The sequence below is a fragment of the Lynx rufus genome, unplaced genomic scaffold (assembly GCF_022079265.1).
Source record: "Lynx rufus isolate CCGP_SWC_20201006 ecotype Redwood Valley unplaced genomic scaffold, mLynRuf1.p SCAF_1, whole genome shotgun sequence".
Taxonomy (NCBI): Eukaryota; Metazoa; Chordata; class Mammalia; order Carnivora; family Felidae; genus Lynx; species Lynx rufus.
Genome location: NW_025814823.1, coordinates 163,130,286 through 163,148,515, shown reverse-complemented (window position 1 = coordinate 163,148,515; position 18,230 = coordinate 163,130,286). Strand labels below are relative to the sequence as shown.

At 36.4% G+C, this 18,230-nt stretch overlaps 1 protein-coding gene across 15 annotated transcripts in view; it reads left to right on the top strand.

Annotated features, from left to right (window-relative positions):
• The first annotated feature begins 346 nt into the window (after positions 1 to 346).
• Positions 347 to 18,230, top strand: part of SLCO4C1 (solute carrier organic anion transporter family member 4C1) — a 134,107-nt gene continuing 116,223 nt past the window's right edge. For 8 of the 15 annotated variants that reach the window (XM_047089704.1, XM_047089684.1, XM_047089664.1 and 5 more), the window contains exons 1-2: positions 350 to 1,294; positions 4,469 to 4,732. In XM_047089704.1, coding sequence (XP_046945660.1) covers positions 940 to 1,294; positions 4,469 to 4,732 — 619 coding nt within the window. In that variant the 5' untranslated portion in view covers positions 350 to 939. Of the gene's footprint in view, positions 1,295 to 4,468; positions 4,733 to 18,230 lie in introns of all 15 variants that reach the window. The other 7 variants (XM_047089638.1, XM_047089630.1, XM_047089646.1 and 4 more) reach the window with 5 other exon arrangements.

The window sequence follows — 18,230 nt, the reverse complement described above, 5'->3', positions numbered from 1 at the left end:
CCCTTATCTCCTTCAGGTCTTTGCTCAAACTCACTGAGGCCTTCCCTAACCACCGTTTCTTGATGAATAAACACAAGAATGAACTTTACTACTGCATAATGGTGTTCGATTTTTCAAAGTGTGTGTGTTTTTAATTTATTCCCCAGGTAGAAATTATTACATGAATATCATCATTGTTGATCTTAGATATGAAATATACAGCAGAAAGAATATCATATATAGGCTTTTAAAGTTTCCTAATTTCTGTTATCTTCAGTTTTGGGGAAGTCAAACCAAAAAGGTGGTTATGTTGTGACGTTTATGGCGGTCAGGTCTTAATGGGGAGGTGGCTGGTGGGGATTTCTGTTTCTAGGGCAGATGAGAGGTAAAAGTGTCACCAAGATGCTCAAAATCCAAAGTCTTGTACTTATGGCTGCTTGATTCTTGGAAGTCGAACCTAGTCAAGGAAGTAAAACGCAGGATATTTTCTGGAACGATCTCCTGACGCAACTGTTTACAGCTTTCCTGTCAGCACCCAGGGGGAGCTTTACGGCCACCAGACTCTCACAAGCTCTGGTTAGTTCCCTGTCCCCGGGCTCTAGGAAGCAGCCAGGCCGGCTGAAGGGCCTCGCCGGGTCACCTGGCGGCGTCCTGGCCGCACGCACACGCCTCGCATTCCGGTTGGCCCGGGCTGCAACAGGTGAGGCGCGGGCTGGCGCTAATCACACAGCTGCCAGCCAGGCGCCCGCGCCCTTTGCTCTAGGCGACTGCGAGCTCCTGGAGGTAGGTCCCGGCGGCGGCGGCGGCGGCGGCGGCGGCGGCAGCGCCGAGAGAGCTCCTGCACGGAGGCGGGAAGTCTTCCGCACGGGGGTGCTGCCACCTGCGCAGGGGAAGTTCCAAAGGGGAACCGGGTTTTTGTGCCGCTCCGACGCGCTGGAGTTGGGAGAACCCATCCTGACCATGAAGGGCAGCAAAGGCATCGAGAACCCGGCTTTCGTCGCCTCCAGCCCGGACACCCCGCACCGTTTGTTTGCATCGCCCTCTCACGTCGAAGTTTCTGACTTGGCCATCAAATCCCAGGGACCGAATTCGAAGCCACAGGAGCCCCCGGAGCCCCCGGAGCCCCAGACGTCACCGGAGGCACCCCAGCCTTCAGCGGCTCCCTCTGCTTCCCAAGAGCTGTCCAGGCCAGAGTCGCCGCCCGAGTTTGAGGAGGGACCCTGCGGGTGTGGGAACTTGCAACCGCAGTGCCTCCAGCCCTGCAACACACCCCAGGGCTTTCTGCTTTTCTATTCCCTCTTGGCCCTCACGCAAGGTAAAGTCCAGCGCCGGCTGGAGAGGGCATTGGCCCCGCGCGGGGCGCGGAGGGACCCGGCAGGCGCGCGCGCTCCGCTTAGTCGACGCGCAGTGCCTGCCCCGGCCCGGGGGCCTGAAGCGTCCCACAGGCGTCAGCAGGGCCGGGCCTCCGCATTTTAGCTTTTCCTTTGTAGCAACTTTTGAAACTGCCCTAAGGCCTTTTATCTTTCGTGTTTAACCTCAGTTGAGTCCATTCTATTCGTTTAGGGAGGGTGGAAATGACTGGAACCTTTGGGAACGGTTTGCCCTTCGGGGAATCCATTCTATACCACAACAGCATCTATTTTCCTAAAGCCCTCGTTAAAAGGAGGTTTTTGTTTTGTTTTGCTTTGTTTTGTTTTACATTGTTTCTGCAAGGGAAGGATTAACTTTTAGATGAGGGTAGGGTAGTTCTCAAAGGAGAAGCTTGCTTGAATAGGCTAGACAGCAGGATTCATGTTTTGTTGAGGATATTGAGTTTGAGCCGTACGTAGGCACGGGTGAATGCTAGCAAACGCTCGAGGCGGTGTTGAAGGGCGAGGCTTTCGAAATAAAAGAGTTGTGCAGTATCTGTTTTGTTTAAGGATCTCTTTCAGTTTCTCTTGGGAGTTACCTGATAAAGTCCAGGTTTATACCCTTAGGAGTTTGCAGGGCAAGCCTGGTTTGGAGGAGTGAGTGGGAGAGTAGAGGAAGAATGGCTCCCAGGAAAGAAAGATTGCAGAAGTTAAAAGCAGCCGCAACATGGAATGCGGGGGCACAGGGGGTGTAAGAAACGGGAAGTTACGCCAAGGTGACCCACACGTTGAAGAGAGGTGGGCCTTAAGGTAGAGGAAGGAAATGCTGAAGGCTAGTTAGAGTTTGGTGGTACTGTATGTAGGTATATTTGGGTCACCAGAGTCCTAGTTTCACAGTATTTGTAAAGAGGCCATCCAAGGGTGATTGGAAGAAATGCAATCCAAGAAATTTTTTTTTGGGGGGGGGGGTTGGAAATTGCTCTTTTTTTAAAGATTAACCGAAGAGTAAATCTAAATATAATCTTCCTATTCTTGTTCCCTCTCCCCTGTCTGAAAGGAGCTCCTTGCCCCTTGCTTTGCACATGTTAGGTGTTAAGTGAGTGTACCTTGATTGCAAGTCAACTGCAGCTCTTCTGTCAAAAGTTGTTTTGCGCTACAAAGTTCTTTTGGTTTCTGCTTTTCTCATTAGTTCACCTTCTCTCAGTGTCTTGATCTTAGTTGTCCAAAATCTCTGTTGACGCACTTCAGTGCCAAAGGAATGCAAAGTTCAAAGAAGTTGGGACACAAGTAAAATTTCTTGCTTTATCTTAAAACATAGGCTGAAATTTCTATATTCCAGAATACATCATTTATTCCAGAATACATACATCTATTATAAAATATTGTTTAAAATCATTATCAGATATTATTGGCACTGTTAGAAAAATGTGTCAGTTTTGGCTTAGAGCTACATCTACCCAGAGGTCCCCAATTTAAGAAGCATAATCCTAGATGAAGGTGATCCAATAAATTCTTTTTTCAGTTTAAATTTGAATTATTGCCATTGAGTTTGAATTATTACCATGTTTCTCAGACATGATCCTTGGGAGGACCATTTACATGGTATATTAAGAAGTGCTTGGGAAAAAAACCCCAAAACCATAAAAGTCCAAACTTGTCAGGTTAGTTGACTTAACCCAGAATTTCTCAATCATAAACAGGACTTCTCATAGCACTTAATCACCTAATGTGCTTCCTATCTTCATGTATATGCAATAGAGAGATACAGTATGCAATATTTCTGGGAATTTCTTTTTTTAAAGCAGTGTTCTTAGAACTTGTGTAGCATAGAATTCAGAGTGGGATTAATAGGCTTAAAGTGCTATGCCTCTACAAGAGTTTACAAATGTACTTTTTCAGAGAAGTTTTACCATAAAGGCAATGAGTTTTAACGAGTGACTTTTAATCAGTATGGTAAGTGTTCTGGGAAGTTGATTTTTTTTGGAAGGGGGGGTGTTGGGGAGGAGTTGATTTTTGGTTAGGGAAATTTTCATATTCTCAGATTCCTTATAAGCATGTCCACTTTACCTTGAAATTTTAAGAATTGTAAATTGGTTTTTGACTTACTAAGCTGGCATAAAAGTAAAATGAGTTTAATGGTAGGACTTTTAAAGCTTGTTATATCAACTGTATTGCAACACATTTCCAGTTACAGTCTTAAGCAAAATCTAAAGAAACTGTAGAAATCATGGCTTGTGTATACTCTGTTAATTAACAAATGAAAACAGTTCATGGTATCCTCTTAAGTAAAAGGGGTTATCTAGTTTTAAACTTTATAATTTGATCAGATGTTTTTTATTTTCAATTTATATTAATGTTTAAATTGTAAATTTAATCTGTATCTGGACAAGACTTCTTTGTTAAGTCAGTCAAATTGGATTTCCAGTTTTCCTTGTTTACCTTATATTTTTCTATCAGACTTGTAATAAGCAGAGTGAGTGTGCTTTTTTTGTTTGCTTACTTTGCATATGACTTAGAATGCCATTGTTGAAAACACTCCTGCTGTGTGTTTAGTTTTGCTCTAGGACCTTTTAAATGGTAACGTTAAGGTCTATAAAAGTGTTAGAAGAAAGGAGGTTTGAGAGCTCAATTTCACCTTTCTTAAGACTAAGGCAAGGAACTCTAGTTATATATAAATATGTCTAATAATTGAACGACCTTGGAAGCAATTGAGCATTACTTTAATGACCTCTGGAGTCACCTGTAATTTTTTTATACTTTCCTGAATGAAGTCCGTGAGAGCATGGTACTCTTGGAATCTCTGTAGCAAACTGGCTTCATGAGAATTTACCAGTCTGACTTTTTATTTGTCATATAAAGAAAAATGAAGTCAGCTACATTTTGTATGTGGTAAGCATCAATTTTATTTAACACCTGAAAATTCACGAGTATACTATTTAAAAGCAAACTCATTTGTAAGGAAGTACGTTTGAGTTGCTAACTTTGAGACTTTTGAAATTGGTACATTAAAAAAAAATCAAAATAAATGAACAGCAACACTTTAGTCACAATCAAACTTTAGTACATTTTGTTGAAAATCATAATCTGTGTGGTAAAGTTAATACAAATCATGCACGTAAATCTTCTTTTCTTTCTTTTAGGTATTGTAGTAAATGGCCTCGTAAATATTAGCATTTCCACTATTGAGAAGCGCTATGAAATGAAGAGTTCCCTGACGGGCCTGATATCATCAAGCTATGATATCTCATTCTGTGTGTTGTCTTTATTTGTGTCATTCATTGGTGAAAGAGGACACAAACCAAGGTGGCTTGCATTTGCATCCTTTATGATAGGGCTGGGAGCACTTGTATTTTCACTGCCAAAATTTTTTAGTGGAAAATACCAATTGGGGTCCCTATATGAAGGTAAGTTTCTGTTGTGTTATTTATTTGTTTGTTTGTTTATTTATTTATTTATTTATTTATTTATGTTTTAACTTAAGAAGTACTATAAAACAAGGCCTTTACTTCTATCTTGCAACTTACTTGTACAGGTAAGTATGATAAAGGATTAGTCTCCTCTACTGCTTACTGCTTTGTTTTGATGTGAATTGTGTGAAGTAGGAGATTGCAGAAATAGATTGCATCATTCATCCCTTCAGTAGTTATTAAAGTTGTTAATCATCTGATATGCATTCCCCATATTACACACAGTCCTACTCAAAAAGCAGTGATCAATTTTCCTGTGCACTTGTAATCTCTTTGGGGTTCTAAGATCTATAGTTTTCCCGTTTTTGGTTTCATTTCTGTGCTTATAGCTCTGCACCCTGGACATGTTGATTCCTGATTCTTGAGGTAAAGAGAGGTGAAATTTATAGGAGAACTGAAGCTTTTCCTAAGAACTGAAGCTAGCTGTATGTCTATGACTGTAGTTTAGAGACACAGAACTTCATGACTTATCTAATGAGTTGCTCCAGTTAGATGAAAGAGTACATTATTGAAAGGCTCAAAAGGAAATATTATTGTATTTCTACCTCTTTTTTCCTCCAAAGAATCAGTTTTCTTTTAAATGTTTATTTATATTTATTTTTGAGAGAGAAAGAGCACATGTGTGGGAGGGATAGAGAGAGAGGGAGACAGAGAATCCAAAGCAGGCTCCAAGCTGTCAGTCCAGAGCCTGACAAGGCACTTGAACTTAACCATGAGATCATGACCTGAGTTGAAGTTGGCTGGTTAACTGACTGAGCCACCTATGTGCTCCCCAAAGATTTAGTTTTAGTGGAAAAACAATTATGATAGAGCCAGAGGGATGTGCTGATGAAGACCTTAACATTTTTTTGTCCTTCCAGGGACTTTTAATAGTAAGTATTGAGAAGAAGAGGGCTATAAAATTAGCTTTCAGGAGTTAGTAAGTGAAGAAAAGCCTTAGAGTAAGAAGAAAGGAGAATTGGGGACTGCTGCGATACAGGCATTATTTTTAAAAAGTTAAAGTTGTTACATTTGTGAAATGTTAATATTGAAAATTAATATTAAAGTGTTGACATTTCCTAAGACCAAATTCCTAATTATAGAATGATAACAAATAGGAAAATATTTTTAACAATTAAGTACATATTATGTAGCATGGTTTTAGGAGTGTACTAATTAGGTTAGCAGACTTCATTTGGAAATAAAAATAGAATATGCAAGCATATAGGACCAAAGACCATGTTTTTAAAGCATGGTAGAGTTTGGAATAAATGAGATAAGGAGAACATGTTATCAGTGGAAAGATCACTTATATAGATTCTAGTACATTATCTAAGAATGGAAAAGATTGTGTAAGGCCAATTTCACATAATTTCACTGGGGGTAGTTTTAGGAACAATGTATATACTACAGTATACAGTAGTGTATACTTAACAGTATACAGTAAGGTATAATCTTAACAGTAAGGTAAAATCTTAATTGTAGTCACAAAAGAAACATGGTACTGACTTTATGATAGTAAAAATATTATTGTGTGTATAGAATTTACTTGCCAAACTTTGTACTGAATCAAATCCCTCATTCTTCCAGTTGTTCAGATGCCCTACTTGTTCTTAAACTATATGAACTTTGATAAAATATCTGACTCTCTAAACTAAAACATAACACCTGTTCCAGTACAGAAGCCTGATCTGTCCTGAGCAGTCTTCTTAGCTTCATCCCTTGCCATACACACTTTGAATTGCAGTTAATCTGACCAATTTATATTTCTCAATGGGAAACAGCCACAAGTTAAGGTGTGTGTATGGGTGGGCAGCAGAGATGAAGCCAAGAAGATTGCTATTGCCAGATCACAAACTTTTAGTTTTAGTGTACTATGCAAATTTTCACCAAGTTATTTCTGATATGTCTTATTGATTTTTTTTATTCTTTTAATTGAAGTAGATTAGATAGAGGAATTGGCTGTTGTGTGAAGTTTTTAGTGTAAACTAAGATTCATAATTTAAATAATAGCTTATCATTGGCAAATGAAAACAAAAATTCAGGCTGCTCTTATCTTCTGTCATTCATTCAATAAATATTTATTGATATGGACTGTACATAGTGCTGAGATAATAGCATTGAAACAGTTTCATGCCATCAGGGTTTTATGTAGTAGTGGGAAGAAATACAAAGCTGATAAATAAACAAGATAATTGAAGATTAAGGTGAGTGTATGAAGGAACAAATAATATGAAGTAATTGTGTATAAAAGGGCAAAGGAAAGCTGTTATAATAATAGCTGGATAACAAGGAACCGGCCTTGAAAGATGCTTTCCAGACTGGAGAAGAACATGGTTAAGGGCCTTGGAGCAGGAAAGAGCTTGGTAGGTTTTAGGAAATATCACTTTGGCCAGCATGATCAAAGCAATGGAAAATGTCTCATGTGATGAACTTGGAGAGGCAGTTAGACACCAACATGAAGCATTTCAATTTTCCTTTAAGTGCAGTGGGTAGTCATGAGAAAGTTTTTCATAGGGATGTGCATCATCTTACATTTTGAAATGATAATTTTGGCTTCTCTTGTTCTGAAGGATGGGGAGTAAATGGTAGAAAATCACCTAAGAGTTAGTTTTTTTTTTACCAACTAGTCCAGGTGAGAGAAAAAGGTGGTTGGACTGGGTTGGTAGCAGTAGAGATCTAGAGAAGTGACTGGTTTTCCATAGATTTTCAAGGAAAAAGAGAAGATTTTTTTGGTAGATTAATTATGAAAGAGGAATGAATAATGACTCATAATATTAGGCTTGAACAACTGGGGCTATTGACTAGAATGTAGGAGAAGAGAATTAGGCGTGGAAATCAAGAAATCAGGTTTAGTCTTAAGTGTTTACTGCATATTATATATCCAGTGTTGCCGTATATATGTTTGAGCATACATGGGTATGTAAGTGTGTGAGTTACTCCTTAGTCTCCATTCTTAGAAGTATAAATATTGAGTTTAAAGGGCTTCCTTATTCTAATTTCTGATAGATAATGCCACATTGACTTTTAGGAAGGGGTATATCAGTTACTCCCCCCACAATCAGTATACAAAAATGCCTAGTGAATTTTTGCATTGTTTTTCCCTTGAAGGTTTTCTTTAATAGGGATTTCTTTGTGGTATATTTGTGTGTATGTGTAGGTGTTTGCAATAAAACAGATACAAAACTCAGGACTGAAATTGCATGACATATCTAAAGGAACCCAGGCATTTAGAAACAAAAGGAATGTTAGAAATCATAAATTCCTTCTTTCACAGTGTAGAACCTTAGGACATGAGGTGAAATGACTTCATAGTGATTTCGTAGGTAGATCAATAATAACTAAAACTAATATTTTTCATGCGTTGTTTAATGTTTTTCAATTTTTTATTTTTCATAGTGGGTTTATTAACTATATTGGATAATTTACATATTTTGTTGAGTTTATTTTTTAAGTGTTTACGTATTACAGAATTATCTTTATGAATTTAAACCATTTCTTCCCCAGTTTCAAATAGCCCGTTATAATGATCTTTACTTTCTTAAAAACATAATAACTTGTCTGTTCAAATGAATTATACCAGTTTTGCAAATTTTGGATTCCATAACCAAAAATCGGAATTATTTGTCCAGTCTAAGGAGAGTGTAGAAGAAAAGGAGATTTAAGTGGGAAAAGGATACAAAAGAGTTGAAAACTTTCTGTAAATAAATTAGAGACCAAGGAATGTACAATTTTCTTAGGTAATATAACATTGAGAGAATTAGCATATTCCTTTGTGTGCTTTTTTGTTGTTGCTGTTTTTTGAACTTGAGAGCAAGTCGGGGCTCCCTTTGAATGAGATCATCCCTGTAAGAGGAGATTAAAGTAACATAATATAGTTTGTAAGTAGAAGAAGACAAAATGTGAGAAATATGATAAACATGTACAATTTCCACAGGTGTGAGGAAAACACAAAAGAAGGTGAGGGTTAGCAAACGGTAGAATAGTGTGTTTGAAAACAGCTTGTAAAAAATAAATTTAAGTAGGTTTGGGAAAGTATTGTTTTAAGGGAAGCTTTTATGAAAACCTAAGCAATTATCTGACTTCAGAGATAATAACATTTATGAAAGGGAAGTTTTGGTTGTTATTGGATACAAAAAAAGGGAAGAATTAAAATTAAGAGAAATGCTTCTCGGGCCTAATTTTTATATATGTTAACCTGAAAATAGAATAGTGTCATAAAATATTCTTAAGTACATAATATTTGACACTCACTTTTTATATATTTTAACTTGTTATGACGTATTTCAATATAACTTTCAAATATTTAAAAATGTAATAAATAAACATAACATTTTGTTTTCATCCAGGCATTTTTTAATTCCTTACTGATGAGTGTTAATTCAGTGGTGTTAAGCAAAATAATCTCTTTGTCTCTTTGAGCCTTTGGGAAGGAGTCATTAGTAAATGCTTAGAAACTGTAGAGAAGTAATTACTAAATCCAGTAAAGCTTTTCTTTACTGACCCATAGTTGGATAATTTTTCCTAAGTTATATTATTTTCATGTTTCTCTTTTCCATTCCTTTCTCTCAGAAAAAGGTAGCTCTCAACACTTTCCATTTATTATAGCATTAAATTTCTAATGTTTCAGATTGGTATTTTAGGAAGAATTCTGTACAAAAGAACGTTAGTTATGCAAGGTGACTTTAAAATGTTGAACTAGGAAAATGACTAGCGTGGGACTCAGTGTGATTTAATTTTAGTTACTGTTTGTCTTATCTTGTGTTCATAAGGATTTGTTTTAAACATGAAATACTTGACGAGATTGGAGAAGACGAGAAGACATAGGGCCAAGAATCTTACAGTTTTACCATCACTAATTTAATACAGTATGCTTTAATTTTGCTTGGTCTCTGAGTGTTCTTCTTTCTTGATATTCCTTCTTCCTTATACAAATCAGTTTTATTTTTCTTATATTTCAATTTTGTTATAACAGAAATTAAAAAAGGAAAGATGATATCTTAGAAAATGTAATGATATAATAAAGCAGATGATTCAAAGATTTTAAAATTTAATACAAACAATAGAAGAGCTAGAACTAACTTTTAGGATAGTCAGTGCTCCAGATGAAACCACCACAATTTTTCACATACAAGGCACTTTGGGCTTCCCCAAACTTCCTAGATTATATGAGTTACCTTGGATGCTTGCTACTGTTATTTAATGCCTCTTGAAGATCCTGATTTAGCAAGTCTGGGTAGGACTCAGGAATTTATGTATTTTAAAATTACTCATGTTATTTTATCAGTCCATTTGGGGAAACGTATGTCCATCTTGATGCTTAATTATTCTGTAAAGCTGTGTGGGCACAGAGGTTTCTTTTCGTTTCAGTATTATTGCTTTATAAATTCCTTTGAAATAGAAGTTTCACATCCATCATGAAATACTAGATCCTTTAAGGTATCCAGTTTGGTTGAAATTCAAATGACCAAGTTTCCGAAATAGAGGAAACCAACAGAGAAAATTAAGTAGGAAAGCATGTGTCAATGAGGTGTTAGCAACAAACTCAGTTCTGCCTGCTCACAGCTATAATTTGTAGATAGATATTTTATTTATTTTTTTTTATTTTTATTTTTTTTAATTTTTTTTTCAACGTTTATTTATTTTTGGGACAGAGAGAGACAGAGCATGAATGGGGGAGGGGCAGAGAGAGAGGGAGACACAGAACCGGAAACAGGCTCCAGGCTCTGAGCCATCAGCCCAGAGCCCGACGCGGGGCTCGAACTCACGGACCGCGAGATGGTGACCTGGCTGAAGTCGGACGCTTAACCGACTGCGCCACCCAGGCGCCCCTGTAGATAGATATTTTAAAATCCATGCCTTTGAGCAAAAGAATATAATGTCCCAGCATTTCCTAAAGTATGATCTGCAGAGTAGTTTCTGAAGATGTTAAGAATATATTAAAAATACTTTCCATGGTTCAATGAGTTGGGAAAATGAAACTTAAGGAGTATCTCTGTTGCATCATTAAAGAGTTAATGCATTTTGTGAATCTTTAGTTAGGGCACGTGATGTGTGCAGTTCTGAACTTATTGACCATTGTTATGTTTGCCCTGTTTACTCTGCTTCTGTTCATTTTATGTTTTCTCCTCCAGGTAAGTGTTTTGGTGAACAGGCTTTAGGAAAATCTGTTCTGTGCTGTCTTAAGTCATTTTGAAAGCCATGGTTGAATTTATAAAATTCATTATTGCCAGCACTAGAACAGCATGTGATATACATTGTAGGTGTTCAAGAAGGGTTTGGTGAGTTGTCACGTGCGTTAATGAATAAACGATCCTTTCAATGGAGGCATATTAGGAAACTAATGACATGCCCTTCCACAGAAGGCAGCAAGAATAATGTCAGATAGGCAGTTTGGGATTCTCTGCTCACATTTGCCATAAACTTGGCCTAAAAGTAATGGGTTATTTTCTCTTTCTTTGGCCACTGAAATGGGAAGAATTGTGTTATCAGAAGCAAAGCATAGATGATCTCTGTGGGTAAGATTTGGGATCTGAAAAATTTGCAGTGTGAAAAAGGAAGCTAAAATGAGAAGCATATTCAGAAATAGTAACAAAATGCTTTGATATTCTACTTTTGGTTTTGCCTTAATTAGTTGCTGAACTGCTGATGTCCCTATGTAGCTACCATGCTTCCAAGGTGATTCTAAAATGTAGGGATTGCTTTTTGATAGACTATTAGTAGTGATTACCCTTATTTGTTTTCATGTATAAAATAAAAGGAAATGCTCTGATAAGGTATTCAACTTGACCATAGGCATAGTTGTAACTAACCAGTATAATGTATGGGAGGCAAAAGTTAAGCAATGCTTTTTGTAGCTTCCTCAGGTTGGTAAAAATGTGGTTTGTAGCAACAAAGAAATGAGGAAATTCTATTTTCTAAGTCACTGTTATTAAAAATGAATTAGCCAATGTGTGTTTTAAAGTATCTTTTCCCTTTTATTTTAATATTATTAACACATGAGTGAAAGTATGCAGTACAGCAAGAATATTAGGGTCAGACAAAACAGAGTTTAAATTTTTCCTTGAACACTATGTGGCCCTATACTATAAGCTTTATTATAAATCCTGGTGATGACAGTAACCCCTACCTCATAGGAGACTATAAACATACAGTGATAGGCAGTGCCTGGTGCATGGTAAGTGCTCGTTAATTAGTAGCAATGAATAATAATGATGTTCATCTTAATTAAGTAACAGCTATATTAATATAAAAAACTACCTATCTTGGTTTGTTTAGTTATTGGCAATGGTAGATACAAAATCCTATGAACAAGTAAAAATCTTCCAATACGGTAGCTATTTTTTTGTTGTTGTTGTTGGTGTCACTTGATATTGATGTATATCCAAAGTCTGGCTTAATACCTCCAAAATCATGTATTAGAGAGGGTTTTAATTAGACAAGTGTCCAGGATTATATTCTTAGGAGATAAGAAAATAGATTTATTTGGTGTAGCTCATCTTAATTGGATTCACTCAAAATAGTATACCAAAATATTAGCTTTTAAATAGTCGAAATACCCCTTTTAAATATCTTTAATTTTTATCTAATTTTAAACATCATGCATCCTTGGCAAGCCATTCAGAAGATCAAAACAAAAACAAAAACAAAAAGAAATGGAATAAAAGGAAAAAAATGGAATAAATGGAACAAAAAAGGAAGGAAATAAAAAATTTTTCATACCAGAACCTAGATTACCCACTGTTAATATTGTTTCGCCTTTTTAATATGTATACATTTATACATGTATTCACATTCACACATAATACACACATTTACATTACACTGTCATTAACACACACTCATGCATAAACCACATCCACACACTTAATATTCGTACATCTTACATCACATTTACCCATATGCATTCAAATGTACTTTTTAAGGAAACATTTTGAATTTATAGATATCTACTTTTTCTTTAAGAATATATATTAGTTATTATATATTAAAAATAGTTGCAGAGTATTTATCTTTTTATATTCATTTCATAGATAACTTATTAATCAGTCCTCTTTTTTTTTATTAGCATATTTTTCTGGTTAGAGAAGTTCTATTGGTCACTGCAGATAATTTGGATAATACTAAGAAATAGAGAAAAAAACCCAATTCTTTATTTTTTTTTTTCTCAAGGGAAACAACTTTGGGACTATGTTAGTTAATGTTTTAGTGTGCCTATTTCTTGAAGAGTTAATCTAATACTGTGTATAGTTTGCAACCTTTGAGCATTCTTATTCTTAAGTAACATTCCATGTAAAATTTTAACCATTCTCATAGAGTTGAATATTTATATTTGAAAATTTTTCATATTATAAACTATGTCATGATAACTGTCTTTTTAATGGTTGTTTTTTTGTTTATTTTGAAAGAGAGTGCATGTGTATATATGAATAGGGGAGGGGCAGAGAGAGAAAGAATCTTAAGCAGGCTCAGCACTGCAGACCCTGCTGTGGAGCTTGATCTAATGAACCATGAGATCATGACCTGAGCCCAAACTAAGAGTCAGACACTTAACCTACTGAGCCACCCATGTGCCCCCCTGATTACATATTTTTGTTTAAAGATTTTACTACCGTTTGATCATTTTACAGAATTTAGCATTTTGGAATTAGCTTTTTGCACTCAGAATAATTCTCTAAAAACTCATCTGGGTTGTGTTTGTCAATTGTTAATTCCTTTTATTGCTGATTACTAAGTATTTCGGGGTATGAATGTACCATGCATGGTTTGTTTAACCATTCACCTATTAAAGATCATCTGAGTTCATCTGTTTTTTGGCTCTGACAAAGTGTGAACATTTGTACCTATTTTTGTGTGAACATAGTTCTCATTTCTCTGGGATGGATGCCCAGGAGTGAAACAGTTGGGTCATGTGGTAGTTCTATGTCATTTTATTTATTTATTTATTTATTTGAGAACTGTTAAACTGTTTTCCAGAGTTTATATAGCCCATCAGCAACGTATGAGTGATCTCATCCTTGCCATCATTTGGTGCTGTATTATTTTTTTATTTTAGCCATTCTGATAGGTTGCAATAAAATCTCACTGTGGCCTTAACTTGCATTTTCCTAATGGCTAATTATATTGGGCATCTTTGCTTGTGCTCCTTTGCCATCTGCTTATCTTTAGTGTAATGTCTGTTTATGTTTTTGCCTATTTTCTAACTGGATTGTTTATATTTTACTGTTAAATTTTAAAAGTTACTTATGTATCCTAAGTCGTAGGTCTTTGTCAGATAGGTGATTTGCAAATATTTTTCATCCAATGTATAGTTTGTCTTTTCCTACTTTTAACAGGGTTCTTCACAAGAACAAAAGTTTTTAATTTTGATGTTTAGTTTGTCAGTTTTTCTTTCTATGTTTCTGTTGTCAAGTTTAAGAATTCTTTGCCTAGTCCTAGATCCTAAAGATTATCTACTTTTTTTATTTCAAAAAGTGTTATAGTTTTCCATTTTCCATTTAAGTCTGTGACACATTTTGAATTTTGACTCTTTATATTCCCATTAGCATTAGCAGTGTCTGTTTTTTCCCCCCCTTTAATACCCCAAACATGTAAGAAATGTATTTGTCACAGTAATCATTACTGGTTGGAAAGGGGAAAATAACATAGATGTCATTAGTTCAGAGAAATCCTAAAATCCCATTGGGAAGATGTTATGCTTGTTCCTTGAGTAAACCTGCTTCTTGGGAGGGGCTCAGTGTTCTCTCTTGGTCCTTTTTCTCATCTTTGGCTATATTTGAAGGTGGCAAATGGAGAATATACTCCTTGGGTGGTTAGAATCTGTGTCATCCGGTTTCTTACCTATAAAATTTGGGACTAAGGGTCATTTTAATACTCATTCAGTCATAATCTTTCTGAGAAGGGGCTGGTGGTTCATTTGGTACGACGTAATGGTTTCAAACTAGTTTCTTATCTAATTGATTCAGGTATATGTGCCAATAACCACACTTTTAGTTTTGTTATAGAGTGTATCTTTCTTAAACTCATGCCTCTCTCTGGACTTAAGTAAGCCTGTCAGACTAATGGGAGAGTCATACCCTTAGGTACTTTTATGTAGGCTGTATTTTCCAATTAAAAGTATTTCCTTGTGCCACATTAATCCATTTAATGATATCAACAATGGGGCCAGAGCCTTGTTTTTATCCATGTCACAGTCTGTTTTAATTGATCTTTGTTGCTCACAAAGGCCTTCTGAATTTTACCTTTTATACGATTTGAATGCGAAGCAGTTGTCTCTTCCAACTCTAAAGTTCTAATCTTACTGTTCCCTTTCAGTCCATCCAAAATACTTGGCAGATATCCACTGGCCACCCACAATGTCATTACTGTCAGTTATGTGGGTTATTGGAAGAGGCAGAAAGGCAATGTCCCGTAAAGCTCTGTAGGATATTAAATTATGTTACTTAAAAAGAGTCTTAGCACAAGCTCGCACCATTGTTCAGCATATCATTTGGCATACGGTAGACAGCAGATATTTGTTGAATAAGGAAAGGGACATCCTATAATGCACAAGAGAGCCTGCCACATGAAAGGGAAGAAGGGAGGAAGGAACTGTTTCAGAAAGTTAATGAATAAACAAACTTACTGTATTTCTTTCTTGCAATAATTCTAAGGATCTTGAATAGAACTAAATTGTTCATGGGGTCCTTGGGCATAATGTGAAAAACACTTCTTTATTGAAAAATTATCTATAGCCATGCCATTTTCTTTTCAGAGATTGTATTTCCTATTATCTCCATTTTCTTATCAATCTGGTCATGTTTACAATTTCAATTTTATAAAAGCAGTTAATAAGTTGCTATAATAAAAACTATTTTACCTTTTGTCTGAATTTTTAAAATTGACTCAGTGGTATTAAGAAGAGGACATATTGGTCTTTTGTTTTTGCTAAATATGACATTTATCAGGATACAATCTTTGTGACAGAATTCTGGTTACTTCAAACTGAAGTATATTCTCCAGTCCTAATGTTATTTACTTTCACTTAAATTTCACTTATTGCTATCTTTAATCTATGATTTCTATCCATTCTTCATATTAATTTGTTAAATTCTGATATTTCCTGTTCATTTTTTGGCATTTATGCTTAATTTTCTTTTGTCTATTTTTATTACTATAATATTTCGAGCATATAAATTTTGTATTTGTCAGACTTTAATTTTTATAGTATTAATTACCACTGTTACTACATTAGACTGAATTCTGGGGAGAATGCAGGGATCATAATTCATCTTTTTCAGTAGCTAAAATATTACCTACTCTGTCAGTGTTTAATAAATTGAATTAACACCCAGGGTTTTTGCCATGAAATTTAATTGAATCTTATATTCTTATTGTAACCCTTGCTTTTTACAAATATAGAAAGACCTGTAGTTTATAAGTTGTACTGGATATTCTTCATTTGCCCATCCAGATCCTAGAGAGATAGAAGCTAAGGGGATATGCTGACTTTCAGAGGCAAGGTTGGCTCCAATCCCCATTACAAGTTTCAGAGACTGAGTTGACATATATAAGTGGGAAAATTCTAAGTCTCATGGGAAGAAACCCAATCTGAGTCAATACTGTAGGGCTTCACAACCCTTTTACCAATTCCCAGACCTAATCTAGTTTACAGACACAGAGTTCATTATTGAGAGGGAGGCTAGATCTCTTTGAAGAGTTTTACAACAAAGCCAGAAGTATATGATGCTTTCTCTTGCCCTAACCCATCCTAAAGCCTCTTATCCAGTGTTGAAGGGGAACAGCAGTATTCATACTCACTGGAGGTGATTAGGTAATGGCTCTGAACTGATCTGATCTCTGGAGTTCTAGAATAGTGCCATGCTCCACTGTTAAGAATGGGACTTAATAGAGGTCCAATGATAGACTTGGTCCAAAACTGCTCTCACAGTGAGATCCTCATCCTGTAATTGTCTCTAGTCTTAGGATGTAGAAAGGTAATAGATACACTAACTGGTAGAATCCCCACATTGATTATCTGACCTGTGGATTGAGTGATCTTATGGTAGGAAGAAATAATTAGAAGCTCCTAAATGAGATAGTAAACCAGAAGTAATACTATTCCTTAAGGGAATTAAGAAGTTTAGTGATACCATCAAAGATCTGAAAGTTGTAGGTGTGGTGATTCCTACCACATTCTCACTTTTTTTATGAATTTGGTGTAAATGTAGGGGAAAGTCATGGAAAATGACTTTAGATCACTGTAAACATAATACTAATTATAACTTTATTTTGATTTTATTTTTTATTACTTTAAATCATAAAGTAAACATAATACTACTAGCCACGTTTCCAGATTTGATACCTTTTCTGGAGCAAATCAACATAGAGCCTGACATCTTATATGTATTTCTTGATGTGGCAAATATTTTCTTTCACTTTTCAACTGCACAGATAATCAAGATAGCTTGCTTTTCTGTGGAGGAACAAGAATACACCACCACTCTCTTATATGATTACTACATATGTCGTCTTGCTCTTTGGTATAATGTGATCTGGAGCAGTGGTTGTGAATTGAGGCCAATTTTCTATTTCTAGAAACATTTTTGATTGTTATGAGTGAATTGGTGGGTGCTACTGGTCTCACTGGGTAGAGGTCAGGGACACCGATAGACATCCCACAAAGCCAAGAGGAGAGCCCCTGCCACATTAAGGAATTATCTAGCACCAAATGTCACTAGTGCCAAGGTTGAGAAACTCTGATCTGGAGGTACTGTGATCATAATACTATCCCATAGAACGTCATGCTGAACTTCATACTGATGGTATTAAGCAAATTGGACTTGGTTAGTTGAAATATTTTAGAAGCCTTAGTAAAGTATATGTATGCTAGAGAAAAGCCACAAAGACATCAGCAGCTTACCATGACAGTAGGGCCTGGACCATGTTGTGGTATCCACTTTGCACCTTGTACATTCTGCACTTGAATAGCCCTTGGTATACTTTTTGGGATTTAGGAGACCTCACCTACCTCATTTGTATACATTAATGTAATGTATTTATTAGGTAATGTCTAAGGTTGCCAGAATTGACTAGGAACTTAAACAAGGTAAAGTTCTTGCAGCACGTATAGGTATCGTTTTTAGCAGACAGGGAGGATGTAGGGAGTCTCTGACAGGCCTCCACAGTGAGGCCTCTAGGTTTTTGTCGTAAGACCACACTTTTGTCTGCTTACAGTGTTCTCCATTTGAAAAGCAACTCTTGGGGTACCTGGACGGTGGCTCAGTTGATGGTTTCGGCATAGGTCATGATTTCATGGTTCATGAAACTGAGCTCTGTATCGGGCTCTGCACTGACAGCCTGGAGCCTGCTTGGGCTTCTCTCTCTCCCTCTCTTTGCCCCTCCCCAATGCACATGTGTGTGTGTGGGGGGGAGGGGTACGCATGTTCACGGGTGTACACGCTCTCTCTCTCAAAAT